General features: G+C 65.5%; 2 protein-coding genes across 9 annotated transcripts in view; both read left to right on the top strand.

Moving 5' to 3' along the window:
- Positions 1 to 17,981, top strand: part of LRP5 (LDL receptor related protein 5) — a 99,064-nt gene extending 81,083 nt beyond the window's left edge. The window contains exons 14-23 of the mRNA XM_062195709.1: positions 4 to 212; positions 1,049 to 1,239; positions 1,638 to 1,847; positions 4,886 to 5,011; positions 8,912 to 9,148; positions 10,756 to 10,866; positions 11,698 to 11,934; positions 12,622 to 12,761; positions 16,468 to 16,565; positions 17,545 to 17,981. Coding sequence (XP_062051693.1) covers positions 4 to 212; positions 1,049 to 1,239; positions 1,638 to 1,847; positions 4,886 to 5,011; positions 8,912 to 9,148; positions 10,756 to 10,866; positions 11,698 to 11,934; positions 12,622 to 12,761; positions 16,468 to 16,565; positions 17,545 to 17,806 — 1,821 coding nt within the window. The 3' untranslated portion in view covers positions 17,807 to 17,981. The remainder of the gene's footprint in view (positions 1 to 3; positions 213 to 1,048; positions 1,240 to 1,637; positions 1,848 to 4,885; positions 5,012 to 8,911; positions 9,149 to 10,755; positions 10,867 to 11,697; positions 11,935 to 12,621; positions 12,762 to 16,467; positions 16,566 to 17,544) is intronic.
- A 3,794-nt stretch (positions 17,982 to 21,775) lies between these two features.
- The window catches only part of PPP6R3 (protein phosphatase 6 regulatory subunit 3), a 148,571-nt gene continuing 143,087 nt past the window's right edge, over positions 21,776 to 27,259 (top strand). For 7 of the 8 annotated variants that reach the window (XM_062195708.1, XM_062195707.1, XM_062195706.1 and 4 more), the window contains exon 1: positions 21,776 to 21,877. The gene's annotated coding sequence lies outside the window, so the exon portion shown is untranslated. The remainder of the gene's footprint in view (positions 21,878 to 27,259) is intronic. The other variant, XM_062195700.1, reaches the window with a different exon arrangement.

Genomic DNA, 27,259 nt, shown 5'->3' with positions numbered 1-27,259 from the left:
CAGCCCTTCATTCTGACGTCTCCGAGCCAAAGCCAGGACCCAGACAGGCAGCCTCACGACCTGAGCATCGACGTGTACAGCCGCACGCTGTTCTGGACATGCGAGGCCACCAACACCATCCACGTGCACCGGCTGAGCGGGGAGGCCGTGGGGGTGGTGCTGCGTGGGGACCGCGACAGGCCCAGAGCCATCGTCGTCAACGCCGAGCGAGGGTAGGCAGCCGACGACCCTCTCTAGGGTCCCAGCCCTGTGGTCGGGGCGGAGAACGGGCGCGCAGATGTGGTCACAGTCACGGCCGGGGGGCTCAGCGGGGCAGCCTGTGCTGGTGGGGGTGGGGAGCAGCTTCTAACAAGCCAACCGCAGAGGTTAATTCTGGGCCAGCTCCAGGCCGCCTTCCTCTGGGGTAGTGGAGCTGCCTGCTGGCTTCGGGTGGCCCTCGGGGTTCCTCTTGTTTAAAAAAAAGTTGGAGCGGCAGCATGGCAGAGAGGGAGAGACAGAGATTTTCCGTCCACTGGCCTGCTCCCCTAACAGCTGCAAACAGCTGGGCTGGTCCAGGCTGGAGCCAGGAGCTGCATCCGGGTCTCCCACGCGGGTGCAGGGCCCCAAGCACTGGAGCCGTCATCTGCTGCCGTCCCAGGTGCATTAGCAGGGAGGCGGATTGGAAGTGGAGCAGCCGGGGCTGGAACCAAGGGCTCCAGCCTGGACGCGGGGGTTCCATGCAGCAGGGACCCCGCCGCCCGCCCCGCGGTGCCCTCCCCTCCAGGCACTCTGTCCGGTGGTCACCTCACTCCCCTTGCTGCCTCTGGGCACGCATGCGCCTCCTCAGGCCTCCTTGTGGCTACTGTCCTTGATGGAGGGCCCGCCCTGACCGAGCGCCCTCTCATGAGATCCTTGACTCACTCCCGAAGACCCTGTCCCTAACTAAGCTCACATTCCGAGGCTCTGGGCCGGACACTGAGCCGCCGGGCCTGGGCTGGTGCTGGGCGAGGCGCTGAGGGCTGGGGCAGCCCCCTACCCCTGCCCACGCCTCACCCGCTGCCGCCTGCAGGCACCTGTACTTCACCAACATGCAGGACCGCGCGGCCAAGATCGAGCGCGCGGCCCTGGACGGCACGGAGCGCGAGGTCCTCTTCACCACCGGCCTCATCCGCCCCGTGGCCCTCGTGGTGGACAATGCGCTGGGCAAGCTCTTCTGGGTGGACGCGGACCTGAAGCGCATTGAGAGCTGCGACCTGTCAGGTGGGCACCTGTCTCCTGTCTTCCTTGTCGCAGGCGAGCGTGACCGGGCCTTGCAGGTGCACCTGCAGGTTCTGGCGGGGCCCCACGTGCCCGAGGCTGGTGATGAGGCCCAGAGAGGGCGAGCCGGCTGCTCAGGGTTCCCGCGCGGGGGGAGTGGGGTTCCCATCGCACCCTGGGGGCTGGGGAGAAGCAGGAGGCGGTGCCTGGGGGTCCCTCCCAGCTTTTCTTCTTGGTGGGTGCCGCGCTTCCAGGGGCCCCGGTGGAGGTCTCCCATCTGCCTGGTGCCCGGGAATTGTCCCGGCTCCTGGCCCTGGCCAGGGCGTGGGTCCCCCGCGGGGCCCTGGGGGTCCTCCCTGTGAACCTGGGTTCTCCTGAGCCAAGCCCTTGCCCTTCCCCAGGGGCCAACCGCCTGACCCTGGAGGACACCAACATCGTGCAGCCCGTGGGCCTGGCCGTGCTCGGCCGGCACCTCTACTGGACCGACCGGCAGCAGCAGATGATCGAGCGCGTGGAGAAGACCACCGGGGACAAGCGCACGCGCGTGCAGGGCCGCGTGGCCCACCTCACCGGCATCCACGCGGTGGAGGAAGTCAGTCTGGAAGAGTTCTGTACGTGGGGTGGGCAGCGGCGCGGGCGGGGTCGCTTGGAGACGGGCAGGCAGGGGCCGGCACCAGAGTGCGAGCACACACTCGTGCACACACACAGAGACACACATACCACCACAGGTACAGACACAGACACAGGTACACACACACCACCACAGGTACAGACACACACACTGCTGCAGGTACACACAGAGACACAGGTACACACACACCACCACAGGTACAGACACACACACTGCTGCAGGTACACACACAGACACAGGTACACACACACCACCACAGGTACAGACACACACACTGCTGCAGGTACACACACAGACACAGGTACACACACACCACCACAGGTACAGACACACACACTGCTGCAGGTACACACACAGACACAGGTACACACACACCACCACAGGTACAGACACACACACATTGCCGCAGGTACACACACACAGACACAGGTACACAAACTCACAGACACACACCACTGCAGGTACACACATATAGACACACACAGACACTGCACCACAGGTACACACAGAGACACACACCCCACCGCAGGTACACACACACAGACCCTCCGCTGCAGGTACACGCATGTACACACACTGCCACAGGTACACACACAGATACACACATCCCACCACAGGTACACACATGCACACATGCACACCACCGCAGGTGCACACACACCACCACAGGTACACACATGCACACACACAGACACACACCATTGCAGGTATACACACACAGACACACACCCTGCCGCAGGTACACACACACGCACACACACAGACACACCACTGCAGGTACAGATACACATAGATAATGTGCTAGAAGGTACACACATGCATGCACACACCCTGCTGCAGGTACACACACACACACCCTGCTGCAGGTACACACATACACACACCCTGCCGCATGTACACACACGCACAGATACCCCGCCACAGGTATATATACACATAGACACACACGTACCCCGCCACAGGTATACACACACACACACACACACCGCTGCAGTTACACACACACACACACACACACACCCCGCTGCAGGTCGGTGCGTGTCCAGCGTCCAGAGGCCCTGGCAGGCCTCCCCTTTGCTGCAGAGTGGCCATCTGCCACCTAGCATCTGAAGCTGACCCTTGCGTGGGCAGATGTCGCCGCACTGTGTGGGTACCCCTGGCCTCAGCTCGGGGTCGCCGGCCTGGGCTCCTTCCTGGGGCTCTGGGGAGAAGTGCATTGCCCAGGACCCCCGGTCCTAAGAGACCTCCCCCAGATCCTCCCCAAGCCCCCATCTCAGCCCTGGAGCCCCCGCCCCATCTGGGCATCCTCCTCGCTCTTAAAGGGCCCTCTGGTGACGTCCATGCCCTGTTCGTGTCCCCGCTGATGAACTCAGTGTTGGCCAATTAGCAGTGTTCATCACTTTTGCCTTAGGAGCTCACAGAGTGGCCAGCCTGCCAGCCCCACCCGTCCATGCAGCTGGGGCGTGGAGTGGAAAATGGGGGCGTGTCGGGGTCCTGCCTACCCGGGGCTGGGGAGAGGCGACCGTCGTGAGCGGGGCCACGGCGCTCCCTGGTGCCCACAGTCTGTCCCCACGCAGACAGGACCCCTTCTGGCGATGGGCTAGCCCCACCGGCCGCTCCTGCACGCTGCAGGAGGCTGAGCCCTCGCTCTGCCTGGCCCCAGCCCCGCCATCCCTTGGGCCTCCCTCCCAGCCCCGCTGCCTGCGCTCTTGTCCCCTCCGCGCCGGGGCTGTGAAGCCGGCAGGGCGGCCTTGTCCAAGATGCCCCCGCTCTGCTTATGCCACAGCTGCCCCCGTGTCCACCCTGCTTCCCTGGCACCTCGTGCTGCCGGCCAGCTCACCAGGAGCCCTTGCCCCTCGACACCACACCCGGCCCCTGGCCCCTCCCTCTGCGCCCCTCCCTCTGCGCCCCTCCCTCGCCCTCCTGTCTGTCTGAGCGACTCCCACGAATCCCCCTGCCCACTGGGCTCAGGAGCCAGCGCTTAACCTTGTGGGCTGCAGGTGTGCCAGCCTGTCGTCAGCCTGTTCTGGGTGAAGCTCGTGGTGATGCCGAGCGGGGTGTCCCGGGCACTCACTTCCTGGCCCCTGGCTCTCCTCAGGGGCTCACGGGGCTCTTCTGGGGCTCCGTGTTCCGTGGCTGGGGGCTGGCAGCCCCTTGCTGCTGCTGACGGCAGAATCACAGCTCCCCGGTGTCACGGGCCCTGGGCACGGCTGCAGGGGCCGGATGGCGAAGGCGGAGCCATCGGCGCCCAGTCCCTGTTGCCCTCTGCTGTCGCCAGGGGCCAGGTGCTCCCCAGCTGCTCCCCGTGGTGGAGGGGCTGGCGGGCCCGGGGACGTGTGACGAGCCGGGCTCAGGTTGCAGGCGCTGGGGGCTGACCTGAGTGTCCCCTGCTTGGTTGTGGTGGGCGGGGGATACTCAGATGGGCTCTCCGAGCTCCCCTGGGACGTGGGCCACCCAGCCTGCTGCCCCACGAGATGGGTTTGTGAATAAAGCTTTAGGGAACGTGCCACGCCCATCCACGCGTGTGTCCTTTGTGGCTGCCTGGAGAGGCTGAGAGAGGTGGGCTGGGCCACACAGGCCCGCGCATCTCCCCTCCCCTGCTCCTGGAGCACCTGCCCACCCCTCGTTTGGGAAGTTGCTGAATCCTGTGTTGAGGAGGGGACGCTGAGAGTGCTCTGGGGCCTGGGGGTGGGGCAGAGCCTTTTCCCTCCTCCCTTCTCCCCTGGGCTTGGATGGTCGCTGTCCCCTGCACCCATGCCCCACCCCCCCACTGCCTCCACCCCACCTCCCGGTAGCACAGGTGTTGTGTGCGTCCTCCCCAGTGCTTGGGCCGGGGAGGGTGTGGGTCTGCTCCTTGTCCCTTCCTGGTCTGGTGGTCTCAGGAGTCCCTGGCCTGCAGGAGCACCTGTTCTCACACGGGCTCACCTGGCCGTCGTCACCTCCACCTTCCAGGCCCCGGCCCCGGCCCTGACATGGGACGCAGGACCTGACACCCCACCCCCCGCTCTGTCCCCACAGCGGCCCATCCTTGTGCCCGAGACAACGGCGGCTGCTCCCACATCTGCATTGCCAAGGGCGATGGGACGCCGCGGTGCTCCTGCCCCGTCCACCTTGTGCTGCTGCAGAACCTGCTCACCTGTGCAGGTAGGCGTGGCCTGGGGCCACACACAGCAGCTGCCCCTCTGCCTGCAGGGCCCCCAGAGCCACAGCTCCTGTGGCGTGCAGTCTCCAGATCGTCTCCTCATTTGCGTTCCTTCCTTAAATTCTTACTTATTTATTGGAAAGAGTGGCGGAGAAGAGACAGAAAAAGAACTATCTTCCATCTGCTCATTGATTCTGCAAATGCTCACAGCAGTGGGGCTGGGCCAGGCACTGCAGCCTGGCCTCCCACGTGGGTGACAGGGACCCGCGCGCTCGGGCCGTCGTCTGCCGCCTCCAGGTGTGCTGGCAGGAAGCCGGTGGGAAGCAGAGGAGCCGGGACTCAGGCCTCCGACACGGGACACGGGCTGCAGGCGTCCGAGCGGCCGCCTAACCCGCCGAGCCGCAGCGTCGGCTCCCTCGGGGCCCTGCCGTTCCTGCGTCCCGCCAGTTCTAAGTTGTGCTTTGTTTTCAGGCGGTGGCGACGTTTTCTACTTCCTACTAAGATGACTTGTGTGGCTCGTGCGTTGTTTAGAAGTGTGTTGCTGAATTCCGATAGCTGGGGGTGTTCCAGCCATCCTGTACTGATACCTGGCTTAATTCTACCGTGGTCTGAGAGCTGCCTTGATATGACTGTTATTCTCTACATGTGTCCAGGCGTGTTTCATGGCCCAGCATGTGGTTCCGTGTGTGCTTGAGAAGAATGTGGATGGAACATTCTAGAAACACCTGTTGAGACGGCTGATTGGCAGTGCTCCTGACTCCCTGCTCAGGCTGTCAGTGGTTGATGGGGGTGTCGAAGTCTCCAAGTCCATTTCTGCTTCTAGTCCTTTCCCTTCTACCCATGACCCTCTGCTTCCCCTAAGGCCACGCGGTCAAGAACAGCGGCTTTGGGGGCAGACTGACCAGGGTTCGAATCCCAGCTCTGCTGTTTCCCTGCCGGGCAGCAACCCTGGGCTGGCCGCCTGCCCGCTCTGAGCTGCCTCTTCCCCCCCTACCTGGAGGCTGCTGGAAACACCAAGGCTACAGCTCGCCTCTGGATCCCTCCATGGCACGTGGGAGTGCCCACTGCCGTCACAGGTGGCGCCCCCATGAGAGTGGTGCTCAGCTCTGGGAAGCCCGGGGTTCAGGCCGTCCCCGCCACATGTAGCGCCACCCAGTGGCTCCACAGGTGCAGCAGTGTCTTACCTGGCCCCGGCCCAGTCCCTGGAGTTCAGCCGAGGGCCGAGGGGACGTTCATGGCTGCCCACCCTGCTGAGTTGCCTGCAGGCTCTGCTCCAAGCTCAAGGCCCACGCCCATGTGGGTCTCCAGTGCCCACGCAGTCCTGGCCAGGAATCGGGGCCGTGGAGGGTGGCACACAGAGCCCAGCACAGGGTGGACGCGCCCCTTTCTGTCCCCCGGGCACCTCCCCACAGCTGAGGGACGTGTGTGCCGTGCAGCTGCTGCTCGGGCCTTAGGACGAGCGGCCCTTGCAGGAGCCTCCTGGCACCGGAGGTGGCCACGCCGCCCGAGCCTGGTGCCCGGTGCTGCCCCTCTGGCTTAGGAGCCCCTCGTGAGCACCCTGAACCCACAGGAAGCTGACGGAAGCGTGACTTCGACCCCAGTTCTGACCCCTGCCCCGGCGCGCAGGCCGAGCGGTCCATCAGAGCGCAGCCCCTCGAGAGGCCCTGGACCGTCCCATCAGCGAGGTTCAGTTGAAGCCGCAGCCTTCGGCATGGGGCCTTGGGCTTGGGCACCACTCCGCACGGTCCTGGTGGGTGGCCCAGCCCAGGGACGGCCGTCGCTGGCCCCAGTGCGTCTGTCGGTGACCGAGCCCAGTGGGCACTGCGGCTTCTTCCTGTTGCCGGCAGCCTGTGCCTTTGCTCAGCCCCCGCGTGCATCCTGGAGTCTGCGTGGTCCAGCACGGGGCGTGGGCCTGCGGCTCGGTTCCCTGGGCCAGGTCTCGGGCATTTCACGGCTGAGAAGCGAGGCCCGGCTGACGGCCCGGACCCCCTCCTTGGGGCCAGCCTCCGCTTTCTGACTCCCCCTTGAAGGAGGACGTCCTGGGCAGTGGAGCCTCCTGTGCCCTGACCGCGTCCCGGCCCTGGATTCTGTCCCCCGCGGCGCGGCCCGCACCTGTCTTCACTTGGGTTCTTTAAGGAGCGAGCTGCTAGGGTTGGGGCAGACACACGCAGAAATAAAGGCGTCATGGCAGGGCCACCACAGCGGTGTCGGGGAGCACACAGGACACAGAGCAGAGAGCCGGGGACTCCACAGCGGTGTCGGGGAGCACACAGGACACAGAGCAGAGAGCCGGGGACTCCACAGCGGTGTCGGGGAGCACACAGGACACAGAGCAGAGAGCCGGGGACTCCTGGCTGTCAATGAGTGTCATCCAAGCAGGTGCCCAGCGGGGAGCTCTCAAGTGGCGATTTTAAAGCCTACAGGCTGGAGCCGGTGCTGTGGCGTAGCGGGTAAAGCTGCCGCCTGCAGTGTTGACATCTCATGTGGGCACCGGTTCAAGTCCCGGCTGCTCCACTTCTGATCCAGCTCTCTGCTATGGCCTGGGAAAGGCAGCAGAAGACGGCCCAAGTGCTTGGGCCCCTGCTACCCACGCTGGGGACCTGGATGAAGTTCCTGGCTCCTGACTTCGGTCTGGCTTAGTCCTGGCCATTACAGCTTTCTGGGGCGTGAACCAGCGGATGGAAGCTCTCTCCTCTCTCTTTCTAATTAACCCTGCCTTTCAAATGAATAGTTAACAGCAACAAGCCCCCAGGCACACCTCCCAGGAGGTTGCGCGGTGACAGGGGGTCACAGGGGGGTCAGGGGCCCTGTCTGGGAAGTCCCTGTGGGGTGCGTCACCTGGAGCCGTCCCACGGGGAGGTGGTCACGGGAGGCAGCTGGAGAAGGCAGGTGTCTGATCCCCGACGGGGGTTTGGTGACGAGGTGCCCAAGGCCTACTTCCGAATGAGGAAGTTAAGCTTCTATTGGGAGTGGGCGCAGTGTGACACTGAGAATCCTCTGTGGGGTCAGGTGTCGTGGTGCCACACAGGTTGGCGTAACCACTGCCCGGGACACCTGCCTCCGTGTCGCCGGGCCTGGGTCACCTGCTGCCACGGCGCTTCCTGCTGACACACGCCCTGGGCAGCAGCAGGTGTCGGCTCAAGGACTTGGATCTCCAGTGAAGCAGTGGGCGGAAGAATCTCTCTCTGTCGCTCTGCCTTTCCAATGCCTAGAACAGGAAACAGCTCACTGCACGGTGACTCCCAGGGTCTCCAGCAGGAGGTGTCCCACTCCCTGTGCTCCTCTGCCCACGATGTCCGGGGCACCCTCGCCTGTCCTTGGTCCCCCTCTGCAGGCAATGACAGTGTCACCCCTGGGTCCTGCGCCCCCCGCTGCCCTGGGCTCCCTGTTCCCGCAGAGCCCCAGCCTGTGCCCCGAGCTGCCAGGCCCCTGACAGCACTGAGTGCCAACCGCTCCCCCCTACTCCCAGCCGGTGCAGTGGACGCTCGGCACGGCCAGGCAGAGGCACACGCCAGGGGTGCAGCTGGATCTGCGCTCTGGCCTGGGGCCTTGAGGGGGGCAGGGGCTCGGGTTGCCCAGAGGCCCCGAGGGAGGGGACTGTCTCGGCTTCTCAGTGGTCAGAGCTGTTTCCTGCATGGGCAGGGCCTTTGGTGTCACTTCCCTGTCAGCTGCCTTTCCCTCCACGGTGGAGGGGAGACCGCAGGGAGCGACCGTGTCCCCCTGCGGCAAACGCCGGAGTGGGCAGTGGGCTGGCGAGCAGTGCGTGTCCCCTGCCCCGCACCCTCTGCCTCGGCGCCACGCGTGACGGTTTCTCTGTCTCATGTGGGCGTGGTGTGTGTCCCCCGCTCCCCACGCCCCCTGCCCCGGCGCCACGTGTGACGGTTTCTCTGTCTCGGCCACAGAGCCTCCCACCTGCTCTCCTGACCAGTTCGCCTGTGCCACTGGGGAGATCGACTGCATCCCAGGGGCCTGGCGCTGTGATGGCTTCCCCGAGTGCGACGACCAGAGCGACGAGGAGGGCTGCCCCGTGTGCTCGGCTGCCCAGTTCCCCTGCGCGCGGGGCCAGTGCGTGGACCTGCGGCTGCGCTGCGACGGCGAGGCCGACTGCCACGACCACTCGGACGAGGCCGACTGTGACGGTGAGCCCCCGCCCCCACCCTGGGCCCTTGCTGCCGAGGGGCAGCCCCCGTCCTCCTCGGGCCAGCAGGGAGGGAGGAAGGGGGCTATGGGCTGACGAGGGAACCCTCGCCTTGGAGTACCTGTGGCGGATCCGTCCCGAGGGCTGGGCTGGCCTCCACTGCGCTTACCCCAGCTGGTTCAGCAGCCTTCATATGATTTTTAAAAGATGGATTTATTTATTTGAAAGGCAGAATTACAGAGAGAGTGATCTTCTGCTGGTTCACTCCCCAAATGGCTACAGCAGCCAGGGCTGGGCCAGGGCCAAAGCCAGGAGTCAGGAGCTTCTTCTAGGTCTCCCACACGGGTGCAGGGGCCCGAGCGCTTGGGCCATCCTCTACTGCTTTTCCTGGGTGCGTTTGCAGGGAGCTGGATCAGAAGTAGAGCAGCCGGGACTTGATCCTGCATCTGTGTGGGATGCCGGCATCGCAGGCGGGGATTTAGCCCGCTGCGCCGTAACACCTGCCAGTCAAGCAGCCTTGCAGAGAGATTTGCCCAGGCATCCCAGGCCCACTCTGACCTGCAGGGTCTTCCTCTAGACTTGGACAGCGAGGGCTGTCTCTCCCGTGCCCCCTCGCCCCCAGCCCCTGTGCACCTGCTCAGCTGGCCGCCTGCCACGTTCTGCCAGCACTGAGGCCGCAGGCGAGCCGGGGAGCTCCTAGCGTGGTCGCTCTTGCCGCCTGCCCCAAAGCCTGCAGGGTCCTGGCGCCACCTCTTTCACCGAGAGCAGATGGCTGGGGGCGCTGAGAGCCTGGGAGTCCTTTCTCCAGACGGTTCTCGAAGCCAGGGCAAAGCCCTTCCAGCTTGCCTGTCCTCAGTGGGGCTGGGGGACGCCGTGGATCTGGGACGGGTCGCGCTGAGCCCGCTGCGCATTTTTGTAAAGAAAGCTTTATCTGTAAAACTTGTGCTCGGTTGGTGTTCAGTGCACAGCGGATCGCACAGCTACGCGTCGTGTGTGGCCCTGAAAGCCCGAGGATTTACCCTCCGGCCCTCGCAGCCCCGCTGTCCTCACTGGCCTGGAGCCTTTGGCCATTGCATGAGTGTCCCCGCCCTGGCCGGCCCCTCTGTGTGCTGCTGTGCCACACGCAGCCCCCACGTCAGGCCCTCGCCCGGCTCCCGCTCCAGGCTCTTGTTGCCCAAACTTCCCCACGCTGCTCGGGGACCACAGACCGTCCCACTCCTCACAAAACCGGGACCCCTCGTCCCCGGGAGGTAGAGGAAGGGCGGGCGGCGCTCACCCCACTCTTCCTCTCTCTCCCTGTGCCCTGCGGGGCCTGCCTTGGCCTCTGCGGGGCCCTGTCCCCTCCCCGCCCGATCCAGGAGCCCCTGGTGGCTCCTGCCCCCTGCAGCCCGGGAGCCTGAGGGCTGTCAGTCCTGGTGTAGGGTGGGCCTGGCCCCAGCAGGTGCAGGAGGCCCTGTGCTGCCGTGGAAGGGACCAGTGGGCACAGTAGAGACCAGCTGCCGGGAGCCCTTGGAAGGGGCCCGTGGGTCTGGAGTGCCCACTGTCGCGGCGGGGCCGGGAGTACAGCTCGGGCTCCGGCCGCTCTGAGCGCAGGGCCCCTCCTTGCAGCCATCTGCCTGCCCAACCAGTTCCGGTGTGCCAGCGGCCAGTGCCTGCTCATCCGGCAGCAGTGTGACTCCTTCCCCGACTGCGTGGACGGCTCGGACGAGCTCATGTGTGGTGAGCTGGCTCCGCCCCTCACTGGGCCTGGGCGGGGGCGGGGGCGGGGGTGGGGGCAGATGGACAGACAGTGTTCCCGCAGGAGCTGGGGACCCAGACGGTCGGGAGGTGGGCACTGGGCCTGGTGGGGAGGTGGCAACCAACAAGGGACGCTGTGAGGATTCCTGGCCGGGGATGGCCTGCTCACGGCATCGAGGTCCAGAGGCACCGTCCCTGTGAGCACGGCGTCCCATCCCGCCCCGGGGACCTCACTGGGCAGCAGCTGTCACCTGAGCTCTCCCTGAGGGCGGGGCCGGTTGAGCTCTGTGGAGGGGGACAGACTCACAGGGCTCCTTGCCATTGTCACGCCTGCCCGGGCCAGGCTCCTGGTGCCACCAGGCAGCGATGGGGGTCCCTCCGGGAGGGGCAGTGTTCCGCCTCCTGTGTGTCTGTGACCCCAGCCCCCAGCCAGGCCTTGTACCAAGGCCCACCGTTTCCTCCTCTTCCTCTGGGGCGTTGCCTGGGGCGTGGGGTCAGCAGGCCGTCCCGATAGGAAGACACCCTCGTCAAAGCCCTACACGCTTGGGAGGCTTTGAGAGTGAGACCCCAGGAGCCCGCCCCAGAGACCTCTGTCCACACCTGGGCCTTCCGGGCAGGTGCGCGCACCTCCTGCCCTGCTCCTTCACACAGGACACACGGGCTAACACGAGGGCGCCCCCTCCTGGCCACCGCCGGGAGCGCCTGCCTGGATGGGGACAGGGTGTGTCTGTGGCAGGTGGTCCCCCTCCCGCTGGTGGGGGCGGGGCCTGGGCCGGGCCAGCGCTGGCCTCTCTCACTGTCTATGCCCCGCAGAGATCACCCGGCCACCTGTGGACGACATCCCGGCTCATAGCAGTGCCATCGGGCCCGTGATCGGCATTATCCTGTCCCTGTTCGTCATGGGCGGCGTCTACTTCGTGTGCCAGCGCGTGGTGTGCCAGCGCTACGCGGGCGCAGGTGGGCCCTTCCCGCACGAGTATGTCCGTGGGACCCCCCACGTGCCCCTCAACTTCATAGCCCCAGGCAGCTCCCAGCACGGCCGCTTCACAGGTGAGCAGGCCAAGGCGTGGGTGCTGGGCCGTGGGGGCGTGGCTCAGGGCCCCTCTCGGGCATGGCGACTCGGGGGCCTGCACAGCCACAAAGGCAGCCTGCCCTTGGGGCGGGGGTGTTGGGCTAGACCTTGGTGTCCTGTGGAATCCGCCCCAGAGAGCCTCACTGGGGTCAGCTGGGCTCCTCAGAGCCCACGATGGTCTGGGCTTGTGGCGAGGGCAGGCGGCACGCCCACCTGGCATGGCCACAGGGAGGGGGTCTGGGCTGTGGGTGCACCCTCTGTACGGCCAGGCCCTGCTGCGTCCGAGAGGGTGGATTCGGCAGGTGCTGAGCCCTGGGGACCCCCATGGCCTCAGGGCCACCTCAGGGACTGTCCCAGGCCTATTGTGACCACCGGATCTCCCCTGGGGTGATGTCATCAGGGCTTTCCCAGGAGCTCCCGGGAGCCCACAGTGGAGCTGTGGTCACGGTCAGTGCTGGCCACAGAGAGTCAGCCCCTGCGGAGGCAGGGGGCCACAGGCTCTGTGCTGAGCCCCTGTGGCGTTCTCTTGGCCTGGTGGTGGCGGGGTGGGGGGGGTAAGGGTCTCCTGGTTTGCAGATGCCACCCAGAGAGCTCGTGCTGGGCGCGTGGGCAGAGCGAGGGGGCCCGAGGCGGGGTGGTGACTGCCAGCGCCCTGCCCTGCACAGGCATCTCCTGCGGCAAGTCCATGATGAGCTCTGTGAGCCTGATGGGTGGCCGGGCTGCCGTGCCCCTCTACGAGCGGAACCATGTCACCGGGGCCTCGTCCAGCGGCTCATCCAGCACGAAGGCTTCACTGTACCCGCCGGTGAGTGGCTCGGGCGCCGCGCTCTCCCACCTCCTCCCTCGCCACGCCCCTCCGCGCTTTCCCTTAATGATGTTTTAAAACTCCCCATTTATTTATTTATTTTGTACTTAGGAGAGGGTACAACTTGCTCTCTGTGGGTAACCTGGAAACCACGTAGGAATGTTGAGAGCTGGCGGGAGGAGGGGCTCACCCGCTGGTCGGGACGCCCACCGCCCGCATCCTGGGGCCTGGGCTGGATCCCTGCTCCGGCTGCTGACCCCAGCTTCCCACCAGTGCAGACCCTGGGGGCAGCGGGGATGCCCCCACGCGAGTTCCCCGGTGGGCATTTGGGGAGTGACCCAGCAGACGGTCTCCCTGTCGCTGCGTCTCTGTCTCTCAACTAAATAAAAATTTACCGAGAAAAAAATGACTGTGCACAGAGCTAGGGCAGCACCGCCAGTCTCCCCCCGCCCCACCCCCCACGTGTCACTTCTCCGCGTTGCTGCCGAGGCCGTCCAGTCTCTGCTCTGTGCCGCCCACCCTGGCCACAGCTGCTGGTTGGGGGGCGTCTGCTCACACAGGCTTCCCCTCAGCACCCCCATCAGAAGCCCCTGTTCACCTGCCCCAGGCCCTGCCAGTTCTCAGAGAAACCACGGCAGTGTGAGTTTCACAGCGAAAGTGCACCCCGGAGCCGGGGCACCCCTGCCACGCCCGTGCAGCGTGGATCTGCAGAGTGAAGTGCTGAGCCGCTCCGGGGTCCGGCCAGGCCTCCCTGGGCTGCCCCAGGTGGACGTAGCGTCCTTCCACTCACGCCGACTCTGATCACGGCAGAGATTGGTAATGCCAGTCCCGGGGCCACCGTGACATGCTGTAGTGGTTACGGAGCGTGGGCTCTCTCTGAAGCCTTGAAGAAGAATGGCTTTTCGATGGCTGACACGTGGGCCATCGAAACCATGGATGACGGGCACCGTGTGTGGACGCCCGGGGCTGGCCCTACGTGTTTGATGTGCTCTTGATTCTTCCAGACCCCTGCTGTCTGAGCTGCCCCAGGCCTCCGGCCAGAGCTGGCCCTTCCCGCCCTGTGGGCCACACCTCCTCCTTATCGCGGCCGCCCGACCGCTGGCCCGGAGGGCAGAGAGCCCGTTATCTCCTGGCTGCAGCCAGGAATTGAATCCCCTGCAGGCTCCCGGGGCAGCGGCGGGCGGGGGGGAGCCCGAGCGGGAGGTTAGGATCCCGGTGCCGTTCTCCGGACGCCTGCCGCCTCCAGCTCTCAGCCCCAGATGTGCGAGGACCCCGGGGTCAGGCTGGGCGTCCTCCATCTGGGAGCTGTGTCTTCACCCCCAGCCTGCCTGTGGGGACGCAGGAGGCAGCGTTCTCCTCCCTCAGGCTCTGCTGGGAGCGGGAGGGGGCATCTCCCAGGCTGCATTTTTCAACCTTGGGCTGCTTAAGCCCCTAGTCCCCATGAACAGGTGCAGGTCGGCTCTCCTCCGTGCCTTCCCAGGCTGCACAGCCACCAGCCCTGGGCAGTTCAGAGCCTTTGTGTTAGATGTGTTCAGGGACGACACGCAGAAGGCACAGGAGGCTGTGCGGCTGTGGGGCCCCGCCCCTGAATGCCAGGGGGGCCCCTGTGCCCCAGTGCTTTCCACCCGTGCAGCCCCCACCCCACCCCCACGCCGCTGCAGGAGCTGCCACAGAGCTTGGACATGGCGCAGGCCGAGAACAGCTTGACTGTGCCCCAGCTCAGCAGTGTAGCGTGCCATGGAGCAGCGTGGGGGACCCTGGGGCTGCCCCTGGAGCCGGCCAGCCATGGGAGGGTCCACTGGCCGCGTGGTGCCAACCCTGGAAACTCCGCAGTGCGTGGCTCCCATGCCGCTGGAAAGCCGAGAACGCGTACGTCGAAATGTTGGAATCAGGGCCGGGCTGAGCAGTGCCCGAGCCCTGGCCGCTCCTTCTGTCTCTGGAAGACTTGGAGCCCGGCCTTCTGCCCACGTAAAAGCCCCCGCTGAGGAGCGGGCACTGCTCCCGGCTTGCAGCGAGGAAGGCTGGAGGGTCCCTGGGCCGTACCTGTCCCTGCCCAGGGGGTGGCGCTGGGGGCCCACTGCCTTTCCACCACCCCCCTCTGTGTCTCCGGCACGCTCTGGTTTGCTCGGCTTCATGGCAGAGCTGACCCGTCTCTGTGTCTCTGTGGCTGAACAGCGTCCCAGGCGAGGAGGCGTGGCCAGCAGGGGTTGAATGGCCACCCTTTTGACGGCTGGTACCAAGTGTCCCGTCCCGGGGCAGTCCTTCTTCCCGCCAGCAGGGGGCACACCCACATCGCTGCCGCCAGCTAGAGCTCCCGCAGCCCAGCACAGGGCCAGCAGCGGTGGCATCTACTCCATTCTTAATGTTTCCTGACAAACGGGGCTGCACCTGTCACGTGTGTTCAGGAAACAGCTGTTTTGTTTCCTCCAAAGGTACGTTCTTTTAAAAGAGAATTACTTCTCTATCTTCGTTGTCTTTGAACAAAGGCAGAGAGCGACAGAGAACTTCTGTTGGTAGTTCACTGCCCAAATGCCCACAACAGTTGGGCAGGGTCAGCCTGAAGCCACGAGCCCACGCTCGATCCAGGTCTCCCACGGGCACCCACGTACTCGGCTGCTCCCTGCGCCCGCCCAGGGTGTGTGGAGCAGGCGCTGGATCGGAAGTGGAGGTGGGACTTGGGGTGCAGGTGCAGCCCGGGTACTGGTGGTCCTCTTGCTCGTCTACAGGGCCTTGTCACCCACTCGGCCTGTTGATACACGGAGCAAGTTGGCCTGCTGCCTGGGGCAGTGTTGAAAATGTTTGCACCCCAGTTTTTTGACTTTCGGTTGGGTTTAGGCATGGTTTGCCGTTGACACAATGAAGTGACCGATCCTTTCTCTCTGTCTCCCTTAAATATTTTACTTATTTATTTGAGTTACAGAAGGAGAGACAGAGAGATCTGCCATGCACTGGTTCACTCCCCAGATGGCCGCCATGGCCAGGGCTGGGCCAGGCTGAAGCCAGGAGCCCGGAGCTCCGTTTGGGTCTGCGACGTGGTCTGCAGGGGCCCAAGCACTTGGGCCATCACCCGCTGCCTCCCAGGCCACAGCAGGGAGCTGGATCGGAAGTGGGGGTGCTGGGACTTGAACCGGGCACTCCCGTACGAAGGTTTAACCCTCTGCCACAACACCCAGCCCCTTAGCCCTGTTTTAGGCCTGGGGAATCGAGGCCCCTCTGCAGGGACCGTGCTGCGGCCAGGAGGTGGGCAGCCAGGATCCTCCCAGGTCTGTGGCCTGAAGGCCGTGCTCAGTGGTTTGGGGTACACCGTGAGTGTCCCGATGCCACCCAGGCCCTGCACACGTGTGTGCACACACGAGGCCACAGCGTGCTGCGTTTGGGGCCGTGCAGGCAGTTTGGGGGGCGTCTGCCACTGCTGGCGGGGGGTGGGGTGGGGTGGGGGTGGGGTGGGACCCTGTCCAGGTTGCCTCCGTGATCCTGGCCGAGCGAGTACCGGTGGTCAGCGGGCACAGGTACTTGGTGGGGGTGGCGAGGGCACCACGGGCCAAGGGCTCCCCCTGGTGGATGGCTGTGCCCCTCTCGCCAGCCCAGCCCAGAACTGAGCAGGACACTGGGCCTAAGCAGGGTGAGGCCAGCTTGGCTGAGCCTGCCGGTGAGGAAGGCCTGCACTGGGCTGAGGCCCCGCTGACCCACGCCTGCCCCTCCCCAGATCCTGAACCCGCCGCCGTCCCCCGCCACGGACCCCTCCCTCTACAACATGGACGTGTTCTACTCTGCAAACATTCCGCCGGGGGCCACGCCCTACAGGTAGGGAGGGTCCCCCCAAAGGGGTCCCAGGCCCGGCCTCCCTGGGTAGGGGGGGCGCCCTCGGGAGCATCCAGACGCTGCTGGTCACCGTGCAGGGTGTGGGTGAGAGCCTGGATGGGCTGGAGCCTCCTGACCTTTAACCTGGAGGTCAGCCAGCATGGTCCACCCCCATCTCCCAACCCCCGCGGAAAGCCTGGGGGAGCTGCGGGGTGGGGTCGCTTTGCACAGGGACCCTCAGGAGCCTGGCGCCGCCTGCCGCCTAGTGGCCGTTTCGGGAACTGCAGCCTCAGGCCGGCCTGGGTTTCCAGCCCACTCCCTGCTTGGTCAGGGTCCTGCCCCGGGGACCTGCAGTAGCTCTGCGGTACCTAAGCCTCTGCTGTCACAGGCACAGCAGCCTTGCCTGTCACCGTCCCGAGCTGTCGCCCCTGCCCAGGCACACCCGTCCCACCCCACCTTTGCCCAGGCCCTCCCAGCCTGGGCCACAGCTCCGACGGCTCCTCCCTTCCCGTCTGACCTCCCCGACAGGGGACTGCACCCCACCTTCCCGCCCACTGGGGTCCCTGCTCTGCAGGACAGGGGCTCCTAAACCCACCACGATCCCCGCCCTGGACCCGGCCCACACGAGCTGGGCGCTGGGGAGGCCGGGAAGCCAGGCGACGTCCTGAGTCGGGCTGCTTTAAGCCATGACGGGTCGCGTCTGCAAGTGGCCACACGGTGGCCAGCGTCGTCGGGTGCTTAGTGCCGTCACCACGCCTCAGCCTTTCCCCGTGGAATTTCGTTCACCCTCTGAGATGGGCAGGCTCACGGAGCTCAGGGACGCTCAGCCAAGGCGAGCGAGCCTGCCCGGGCCACGTGGCCGAAGCCAGGCCCGCCTCGCGCCCAGCCTGTGCCTGCCAAGGACGCGCGGCTGCAGGGCCCCTGTGCTGGGGGGGCAGGGGGCACGTGGCGGTCCACGCCCACCGGTCACCACCCTCTGCAGGTCCTACGTCATCCGAGGCATGGCGCCCCCGACCACGCCCTGCAGCACGGACGTGTGTGACAGCGACTACAGTGCCAGCCGCTGGAAGGCCGGCAGGTACTACCTGGATCTGAACTCCGACTCGGACCCCTACCCGCCCCCGCCCACGCCGCACAGCCAGTACCTGTCGGCGGAGGACAGCTGCCCGCCCTCGCCCGCCACCGAGCGGAGCTACTTCCACCTCTTCCCGCCCCCGCCATCCCCCTGCACGGACTCGTCCTGACCTCGGCCGGGCCGCCGCCCCCGGCCTCTCCGCGCCCCTGTAAATATTTTTAAATATGAACAAAGAAAAAAATATATTTTATGATTTAAAAGAAGAAGGAATATAATTGGGATTTTTACAAGACGTGAGAAATGTGAACAGTGACTGGGTGGGCAGGGCTGGGAGGACTTTGTACAGTGGAGAAAATATTTATAAACTGAGTTTTTTTTCTAAGCCTAACTGCCATTCCTTTGTGCCCTGTGTGCATTGGGGTTTGCGGGCGCCGCCCCCTCATGGCTGCAGGGTCCTGTGCGCGCCTGCCCCGTCACGGCCACGCTTTGTGCCCTGGTGTTGCCGTCCTGCGATTCCTTGAGACGGGGCCCTGCATCTCCACCTCGCACCGGGCTGTGGGCTGGGCCTGGGCTGCTGCCCGTTGTGCCGTCCAGGACATCGGGGTGCCCCTGCTGCACCCCCATCTCCGTTGGCCCTGCCAGCTGGGCCCTGCTCTGCCACGCCACCGGCCGTGGGCAGGTGGAACGGGGCGGGGTGGGGGCAGGGGAGAGGAGCCCTGAAGGTGGGGAGGGGGAGAGACCTGAGCCCCCCTGCGAGCGAGGGGTCAGAGAAGAAGCCCTCCCAGGGCTGGGCATGGAGGCAGAGCGAGTGGCAGCGTCCACCACGGGCCCCCACAGCCCCACGCTGGGTGGTGCCTGGTTCCCCAGGACAGGCCGGCCCGGGAGTCCCCACGATGACAGGGCGGCGTGGGCAGTGACAGACACAGGCTGGGGCTGGCGCGGACAGCCGTGCCCAGGGGGCCCCTGCTGGGCTCCGTCCAGCTGCCCCGAGGCCTTGTCGGGAGCCGCCCAGGCGCCGGCTGGCAGCATCCAGGGTGAGTGGCGGCTGGGACCCACCGCAGCCCAGGGAGCTGATGACGCGTCTAAGGTCTCACCAGGAGGGCGGCACAGCCTGCGGGGCGCCCGGGCGTGGAGGGGGTGGGGAGAAGTCTCCCCCTGCTGCAGAGCTGCCTGCAGGGGCTCGGCCCCCCACTGCGTTCCAGGCCAGGCCAGGAACCCCAGTCAGCAGGCAGAGGTCTCTGCTGACCCAGGGAGCTATGGCCACAGCCTGGGGCTCCCCGGGGAGCACGCTGCTCTCACCTGGAGCCAGCGAGGCTGGGAAGGGGAGGCTCCCCCCACCTCGGCATCGCCCCCTTCCTGGGCGAGTGGGCGAGCGAGGAGCCAGCCGGGGCCACCTGCTGTGTGCCAAGTCCCAGTCTCAGCCCGCAGGGGCCTGCACCGCCGGCCCCCACGAGCTGGGCCCCGCCCTCGCAGGCTCCAGATCCCGTGATCCGGGCGTGAAGCTTGGTGCTGAGAGGGCCCAGCAGGTCTGACTCACGTGGGGAGTGGGGGACGGCTTCCTGGAGGAGGCCATGTCTCCAAGGTGTGGCTCAGGACACCCAGTCTCCGGGAGGCAGCTTTGCACCCACTGCTTCCTCGTTCCTGGATCCTCGGGGTGGCCCGGAGGACACCCGAGCCTCTGGCCCCTGCACTGCCTCTACCGCACCCCCGGGGTCCCCTCCCCCGCCAGCCCTGCCCCCGTCCTCCAAGGTTGGCGAGCAGTGCCCAGGGCACAGTGGGCGGAGCGGAGAAGTTGTCTGCCTGGAGAGCCCTGGGTGGCCGGGTGGGGCAGGGCTCCCGAGGCCACAGGCAAGGCCACACCCGGGGGCGGGACCACGCCTCTGCCTGGCCTTTGCCCCGTGGCCTCTCCTCTCTCCCTTCCTCCTGGTGGGGTGGGGGAGCTCACAGCGCCGGGTCCTCAGCCGTGTGTTGGGGGGGTCCCCTGTCCTCGTGGGGAGGGAGATGCCTCCTTCCCAACCCCCACTGAACCTGAGTGTGGAACCTCCGGGCTAAACTGACCCCTCCCCAGGTCTCCCACGTGGGGCAGCGGCCCAAGCACCTGGGCCATTCCTCCGCTGGTTTCCCGGGCGAAACGGCAGGGAGCTGGGTCAGAAGAGGAGCAGCCGGGGCTTGAACCGGGGTGCTGGTGTCAAAAGTGCTGTCCCCAGTCCCCAGGCTCACAGCCTGTCCCTGAGGCTCTCGGGAGATGGGTGCTCAAATACCTCCTCTTCCAGGAACCCCTCCCTGACCTCCACCCTTCAGGTTAGCTTAGGACTGCACCGTGGCACAGCTGGCCCGGCCACCACCAGAGCCGGCTGGAGGAGCCTGCCCCAGGTGCCTGCGATCCTTTGATGGTAAACGAGCAGGTGTGCGGCTGGGCCAACCCGCAGTCCTCCCCTGGGCTGGCCCCCGCCCCCGGAAGGCCCCTCACAGCCTGCTCCCCCCCACAGTCCTCCCCTGGGCTCCCCCCCCCCCCGGCAGTCCTCCCCTGGGCTGGCCCCCGCCCCCGGCAGGCCCCTCGCCTGCTGCCCCCCACAGTCCTCCCCTGGGCTCCCCCCCCCCCCGGCAGGCCCCTCACAACCTGCACCCCCCCACAATCCTCCCTCTGGGTCCCCCCCCCGCAGTCCTCCCCTGGGCTGGCCCCCGCCCCTGGCAGGCCCCTCGCCTGCTGCCCCCCACAGTCCTCCCCTGGGCTGGGCCCCCCCCCTGCAGTCCTCCCCTGGGCTGGGCCCCGCCCCCGGCAGGCCCCTCACAACCTGCACCCCCCCACAATCCTCCCTCTGGGCTCCCCCCCCCCCGCAGTCCTCCCCTGGGCTGGCCCCTGCCCCCGGCAGGCCCCTGGCTGCCCTCTCGGTCCAGGCCTGCCCCTCCGGCCCTGGGCGGCGCCTGCTCCGACCTGCCCTGCACCGCCCTGGCTCCCACGGGCTGAGCCCAGGCCCCGGGTAGGTGCCTCTGGCTGGCTTCCAAGGCCTCTGTGGTGTGTCCCCCCCAGCCCAGTGCCGGCCCCACCCTGTCCTCCCAGGGCGTGGGGCGGGGGGGGCGCACTCGGCCCTGCCCGCCCAGGTCACCTGTGTGTCCCCGCCCTCACCCCTGCACCCGGCTTTCCGTCCTGCCCAGGTCCGCGTGGGTCCGCGGCTGCGGTCTTCCGGGGCCAGCGCCCCGCGGGGTGTGCGAGGGCCCAGCCCCCAGCAGGGCCGCGCAGGGGCCTCGGGCAGCCAGGCCTTGATGACGCTTCTCCGCACCGGCCAGGCGGGCTCTGTGGCCCACACCTGGGTGGGCACCTGGAGGGCCGTCCTCGGAGTGGCGGGCCGCGGTCCCCGGGGAGGACAGCTCGCGGGGAGACCCTTCCCCTCGGGAAAAGGGGAGGCCCGCGCGGCCTCTCCCGCCGCTCGCGCTCAGGAGGGACCCACAGGGCCGGGGGCACTCGGCGACCCTGGCCTTGACCCCCGCGCCCGGGGCAGCCACGTGACGGCGGCGAAGTGCACGCGACAGGTGATCCCCGCCGTAAAAGTTGGCAGTGGAGAATGCGGGCATCGATCCCGCTACCTCTCACATGCTAAGCGAGCGCTCTACCACTTGAGCTAATTCCCCAGCCCCGCGCGGCTTCCGGCGCCGGCGCGTATTGTGACTCACGTCATCACCGGTCCCCTCGGCCCCGCCCACCCGCCCGTCTCGCTCCCCCATTGGTTCCCTCGCGGCTCAGGCTCCACAGCCGCGATTGGTTTGGCTCAACTTAGTTTCAGGAGACATTGGCCGCTCAGATTGGTGGGCCGAGGCGTCCGTCAAGCAGAGGCCCAGCTGTTGCTACGGCGTAGTTGGGGGGGGGGGCAGAGCCAAGTTTCTCCCGGTTCCTGATTTGTTTCTGCGACTCCAGGGTCCTAGAGGTTCCGGATCCGTCAAGTCCATGGGAAAAAGAATGTCCCCCTCGCGTTTGACTGACGAGGCCTGCGGGCCAATCGAAGGGGAGGCACGGGAGCCGCTGGGCGACCCAATAGGTTGAAGGGGGCGGGAGAGGGAGGCCAATGAGGGTGGAGCGGGGGGCGGGGGCTGCGCCGCGATTGGCTGCGAGGCGGCCGGAGGGAGGGCGGGGGGAACTCAAGGCCTGCTTGATACGTCCGCCATTTTGGGCGCTTCGCTGATGGTGTCGGTGAGCGCGTTTCCCGCCTGAGCGCAACTGGCGGCGGGTCGTGGGCGCCTCCAGGTGATGGGGGTGGGGGAGGCCTCGGGGCGCGCCGCGGCGCGGGGGCGGCGGGGCGCGCGCGGGCGGGCGGGGGGCGCCGCGGCCGGGGAGGGCGCGTCCCGGCCCCTCTCCCCTCCCCCCCGGAATCGGCGCCGGCGGCCCGGGAGGCGCCGCTGCCCGCCCGCTCCTGTCAGCCGCGGCCCCGGCGGGGCTCCGCTGCGCGCCCGCGGCCCCGCGCCGCCGCCCCGGCCGCCCCCGCCGCCCCCGCCGCCCCCGCCGCGGGGTCCGGCGTGTCCGGGGCCGCGGGCCGTCGTCGGACGCCGTCCTCCGGGAACCAGTTCTGTGGGTTTGGCTCCGCCGGGCGCACAAAGCCGGCCGGAGGCGCCGGGGCCTTCCCGGGCCCGGCCGGCGCGCAGGTGTCCGGCGGCTGGGAGACGCGCGCGGGGCCGCTCCCGCCTGCCTCGGTCAAGTTTACTTTTTTTTTTTTTTTTTGCCCTCAAGGTCACGTTGCGGAGCGGCAGCGAGTGGGAGAGACACTCGCGGTTCCCGCGGGCCCGGGGCTCGCTGGCCTCCGTGACCTTGCGTGGGCCGGGGCAGCCGGGCACTCGGGGTGGACTTGGCCCCGTTGGAAGCCGGACGAGCGTTTCGGCCCGGCCTCGGCCCCTGGCTTTGGAAGTTGCTTTGTGGTGTGGAGTCGGTTGGGGTCCGACGCGAGCTGGAAGTTGGGTTGTGTTTTTGGAAGGGGCTGATGGAGCTTGGCTCTGTCGCTGGAGCCCGAGCTGGCCTTGTCTTCGGGGGTGCCCAGAGCGGCTTCCACGCGGGAGGCCACCCAGGGCCTTCCCAGGGCCCTGCCTCGCGCGCTTCTGGGGTCCTTCCTGGGAGTGTCGGCGCGGGGTTCCGAGGGCGCCCTGGTGGGGTGTGGGTGCACCCCAGGGTCCTCCCGGGCTGGCCTGTGCGGTCCCGGGAAGTGATTCTGCCTGTGGAGACCAGCGTCAGGCTGCTGTGGCTCCTCACAGGCAGGAAGGAGACTTTAGCTTTTGTGCAGAGCACGAGAAGCCAAACGAACGAACAGAAGCGTCTTTCTGGTTTTGACAGAATTTGAGTCAGGCCGCAGCTGCACGTGTCAATGAAGACTTGATGGGTGAGGCCTGCTTGGTTTCTTCGAGATAAATGTTTGCATGTTTGGTACAGAGATAATGTCTTTATTACAAGTAAACATTCTTGAAACAGACTTGGTCAGGCTTGGCATCCCGTCAGGAACTTCTGTCTCGGGGTTTTGTGTTGTGAATGTGAGCCCGAGTGTGTGCCCGTTTACAGTTTCACAGGGTTTTCTCCACGTGAGAGGCAGTGGCGGTGTGGCGGTCTTGTGGCCCACGTGAGAGTCAGGGGCGGTGTGGCGGTCTTGTAGCCCCACGTGAGAGTCAGGGGCGGTGTGGCGGTCTTGTGGCCCCACGTGAGAGTCAGTGGCGGTGTGGCGGTCTTGTGGCCCCACGTGACAGTCAGTGGCGGTGTGGCGGCCTTGTGGCCCCACGTGAGAGGCAGTGGCGGTGTGGCGGTCTTGTGGCCCCACGTGAGAGTCAGTGGCGGTGTGGCGGTCTTGTAGCCCACGTGACAGTCAGTGGCGGTGTGGCAGTCTTGTAGCCCATGTGACATTCAGTGGCGGTGTGGCGGTCTTGTGGCCCATGTGACAGTCAGTGGCGGTGTGGCGGTCTTGTGGCTGCTCCTAAGAGGCAGTGGCAGTGTGGCGGTCTTGTGGCCCCACGTGACAGTCAGTGGCGGTGTGGCGGCCTTGTGGCCCCACGTGAGAGGCAGTGGCGGTGTGGCGGTCTTGTGGCCCCATGTGACAGTCAGTGGCGGTGTGGCGGTCTTGTGGCCCCACGTGACAGTCAGTGGCGGTGTGGCGGTCTTGTGGCCCCACGTGACAGTGGCGGTGTGGTGGTCTTGTGGCCCCACGTGACAGTCAGTGGCGGTGTGGCGGCCTTGTGGCCCCACGTGAGAGTCAGTGGCGGTGTGGCGGTCTTGTGGCCCCACGTGAGAGTCAGTGGCGGTGTGGCGGCCTGGTGGCCCCACGTGACAGTGGCGGTGTGGCGGCCTGGTGGCCCCACGTGAGAGGCAGTGGCGGTGTGGCGGTCTTGTAGCCCATGTGACAGTCAGTGGCGGTGTGGGCGGTCTTGTGGCCCCACGTGACAGTCAGTGGCGGTGTGGCGGTCTTGTGGCCCCACGTGAGAGTCAGTGGCGGTGTGGCGGTCTTGTGGCCCCACGTGAGAGTCAGTGGCGGTGTGGCGGTCTTGTGGCCCCACGTGAGAGGCAGTGGCGGTGTGGCGGTCTTGTGGCCCCACGTGACAGTCAGTGGCGGTGTGGCGGCCTTGTGGCCCCACGTGAGAGTCAGTGGCGGTGTGGCGGTCTTGTGGCCCCACGTGACAGTCAGTGGCGGTGTGGCGGCCTGGTGGCCCCACGTGACAGTCAGTGGCGGTGTGGCGGCCTGGTGGCCCCACGTGACAGTCAGTGGCGGTGTGGCGGTCTTGTAGCCCATGTGACAGTCAGTGGCGGTGTGGCGGTCTTGTGGCCCATGTGACAGTCAGTGGCGGTGTGGCGGTCTTGTAGCCCCACGTGACAGTCAGTGGCGGTGTGGCGGTCTTGTAGCCCATGTGACAGTCAGTGGCGGTGTGGCGGTCTTGTGGCCCATGTGACAGTCAGTGGCGGTGTGGCGGTCTTGTGGCTGCTCCTAAGAGGCAGTGGCAGTGTGGCGGTCTTGTAGCCCCTCGTGACAGTCAGTGGCGGTGTGGCGGTCTTGTGGCCCCACGTGACAGTCAGTGGCGGTGTGGCGGTCTTGTGGCCCCACGTGAGAGCCAGTGGCGGTGTGGCGGCCTGGTGGCCCCACGTGACAGTCAGTGGCGGTGTGGCGGTCTTGTGGCCCCACGTGACAGTCAGTGGCGGTGTGGCGGCCTGGTGGCCGCTCAGCTGACGCTCGGCCGTGGGTTTGTTTCGCAGAAAGCACAAGTCTGCTGGTTCTCCAGGCCGGGGTCTGAGCCCAGGTGGCTTCTTGGACTTGAGCAGCTTTCGTGCTTCTCCCTTTTCTTCAGAAAACCTCAAACGACTGTTTTTTAATTTCAGGTCAGGGATTCTCAACTTGGGGTGATTCTACCCCAGGAAGCGCTGGGCAACGTTGGGAGACACTTGCCAGCCTCGGGGGTGGGTGCTGTGTGTTTGGAAGGTAGTGGCCCAGGATCCCGCCCAGGCCCCAAGCAGCAGCGGTGCCGAGGCCGACACACTCTGCTCTAGGTGGGTGTGGACTGGCCTGTGTTAGAATCCTGCGGGCCGTGGAGGCCGTGGGTGCGTGAGCATCGTGGTATGGTGGGTTAAGCTGCTGTTTGGCATGCCGGCAGCCCGTATCAGTTGGTTCGGGTCCTGGCTGCTCGGCGGTTGTGGTGATGTGCCTGGGATGGTCTCTGCCATCCATATGGGCGGCCCGGATGGCGTTCGTGGCAGTGGCCTGGCCCAGCCCCATTCTTGTGGGCGTTTGCGGAATGAACCAGAAGATAGATTGTCTCGGTCCTGCTCTTCCCCTCTGTCTCTCTTGCTTTCAGATGACGTAAATGAATCAGTCTTACCCTTTCAAAGACGACCATGGTGCTGGACCGCAGCTCTGGGGGTTTGTGTGGGGTTGAGTTTGGGACCACTGTTCAGGACGTTAGATTGCAGGGACCGTTGTAGCTGGGGGGTCCTTTGGGTGATTCGTGAGCTCTGTCTTTGCGCCCGGATCCTGCCTGGCAGGTTTTAGCAGTGAGGAGAGATGGTACTCATGCGTCCTGGCTGCTTGAGCCTTAAAGGAAACGTTGAATGAATCGACTTTGTAAAACCCGTTAGAAGCCTGCTCACAGCCCGGGGCAGGGAATGTGCCTGTGGCCCGGGGAAGGCCTGTGAACTCATTCGTTCTGGCCCTGGCAAGGCAGCTACAGGTGGCACTCAAAATTCAACAAATCAACAACAGGCTAATATTTTTAAAAAAGATTTTATTTATTTAAAAGTTAGAGAGGTAGAGAGAGAGAGGTCTTCCATCTGCTGGTTCACTCCCCAGATGTCCCCAGTGGCTGGAGCTAAACCAATCCGAAGCCAGGAGCCAGCAGCTTCTTCCTGGTCTCCCATGCGGGTGCAGGGGCCAAGCACTTGGGGCATCCTCCACTGCTTTCCCAGGCTACAGCAGAGAGCTGGATCGGAAGTGGAGCAGCCCAGACACGAGTCTGCACCCGTATGAGGTGCCCATGTCACAGGCAGCAATGTTACCCGCTATGCCACAATGCCGGCCTGTACGGCAGGCCGATTTTTAAGCTGATAATTTTGTGTCGCTCCAAATGCTGTTACAAATATCCGAATGGCCCTCGGCAGAACAGAGGTTCCCCACCTGTCTGTAGCCCATGCGAATCCATTGCCATATCCTCCTGGGCCTCAGCAGGGCTGTCGGCGCTTAGGGTTAGTGTCTGTGTTAAATGACCCCAGTCTACTGTGGTGTTTTAGTTTGTATCCTTTGTGCCCTTGACTTGTTGGCTGTCAGTTTGGTTTCTAGGTGCCAGCTTCCCTTTTTTGTCTTTTCTTCGATGAAGAGCTGTTCCTAGAGAACACTTCTGCCGCTTGCGAAGGGGGCTTCTTCATGCCCAGGTTCTGCCCCGGCTCGGAGCGGTGAGGTGCAGGCGTCAGGTGGAGATCCTTTCCTGCCCGCCCTTAGCATTTAGATTTTCTCGTTCAGCAGATGGAAGAGTGTTGTGAAAACTGTGTCTCTTCAACAACTGACGTCATTAGCAGGGAAAAGGCAGATCATGGAGGCCCAATTCTTTTTTTATTTGAAAGGCAGAGTTCCATAGAGAGCTCCCACGTGGGTGCAGGGGCCAAGCACTAGGGCCATCATGTGCTGCTTTCCCAGGCCATAGCAGGGAGCTGGATTGGAAGTGGAGCAGCTGGGACTCAGGACCGTCACCTCTATGGGTTTTACCTGCCGTGCCACAGTGCCAGCCCAGCACCATGATCCTGAAGTCCCGCCTGTGGCTGTGTTGAAGACCTGTCTCTTCCTGACCTTCACTCGTTTGAATGGCTGCAGATACGCTGAGTCCTTACGCTGCCAGGAGCTGTATTAGGGATTCACTGGTGCACAGGCCCTTAAGGACGTGTCAGAATTGTACAAGGCGGGTGGAGGAGGAGGCTGTTAGCCAGAGGCCCCGGAGGAAGGAGCTTCCATTTGCAGGTTTGGTTGGTTGATTTTTTTTTTAAAAGATTCATTTATTTATTTGAAAGGTAGAGTGACAGAGAGGGAGAAACAGAGTAAGGGATCGTCCATCCACTGGCCACCCTCCAGGTGGGCGCCGACAGCCGAGGCCGGGCTAGTTCCGAGCCGGGAGCCTGGAACTCCAT

Source organism: Lepus europaeus, chromosome 7 (genome assembly GCF_033115175.1).
Source record: "Lepus europaeus isolate LE1 chromosome 7, mLepTim1.pri, whole genome shotgun sequence".
Taxonomy (NCBI): domain Eukaryota; kingdom Metazoa; phylum Chordata; class Mammalia; order Lagomorpha; family Leporidae; genus Lepus; species Lepus europaeus.
Note: the sequence above shows the minus strand (reverse complement) of the source record. Positions and strands in the feature narration are given on the sequence as shown.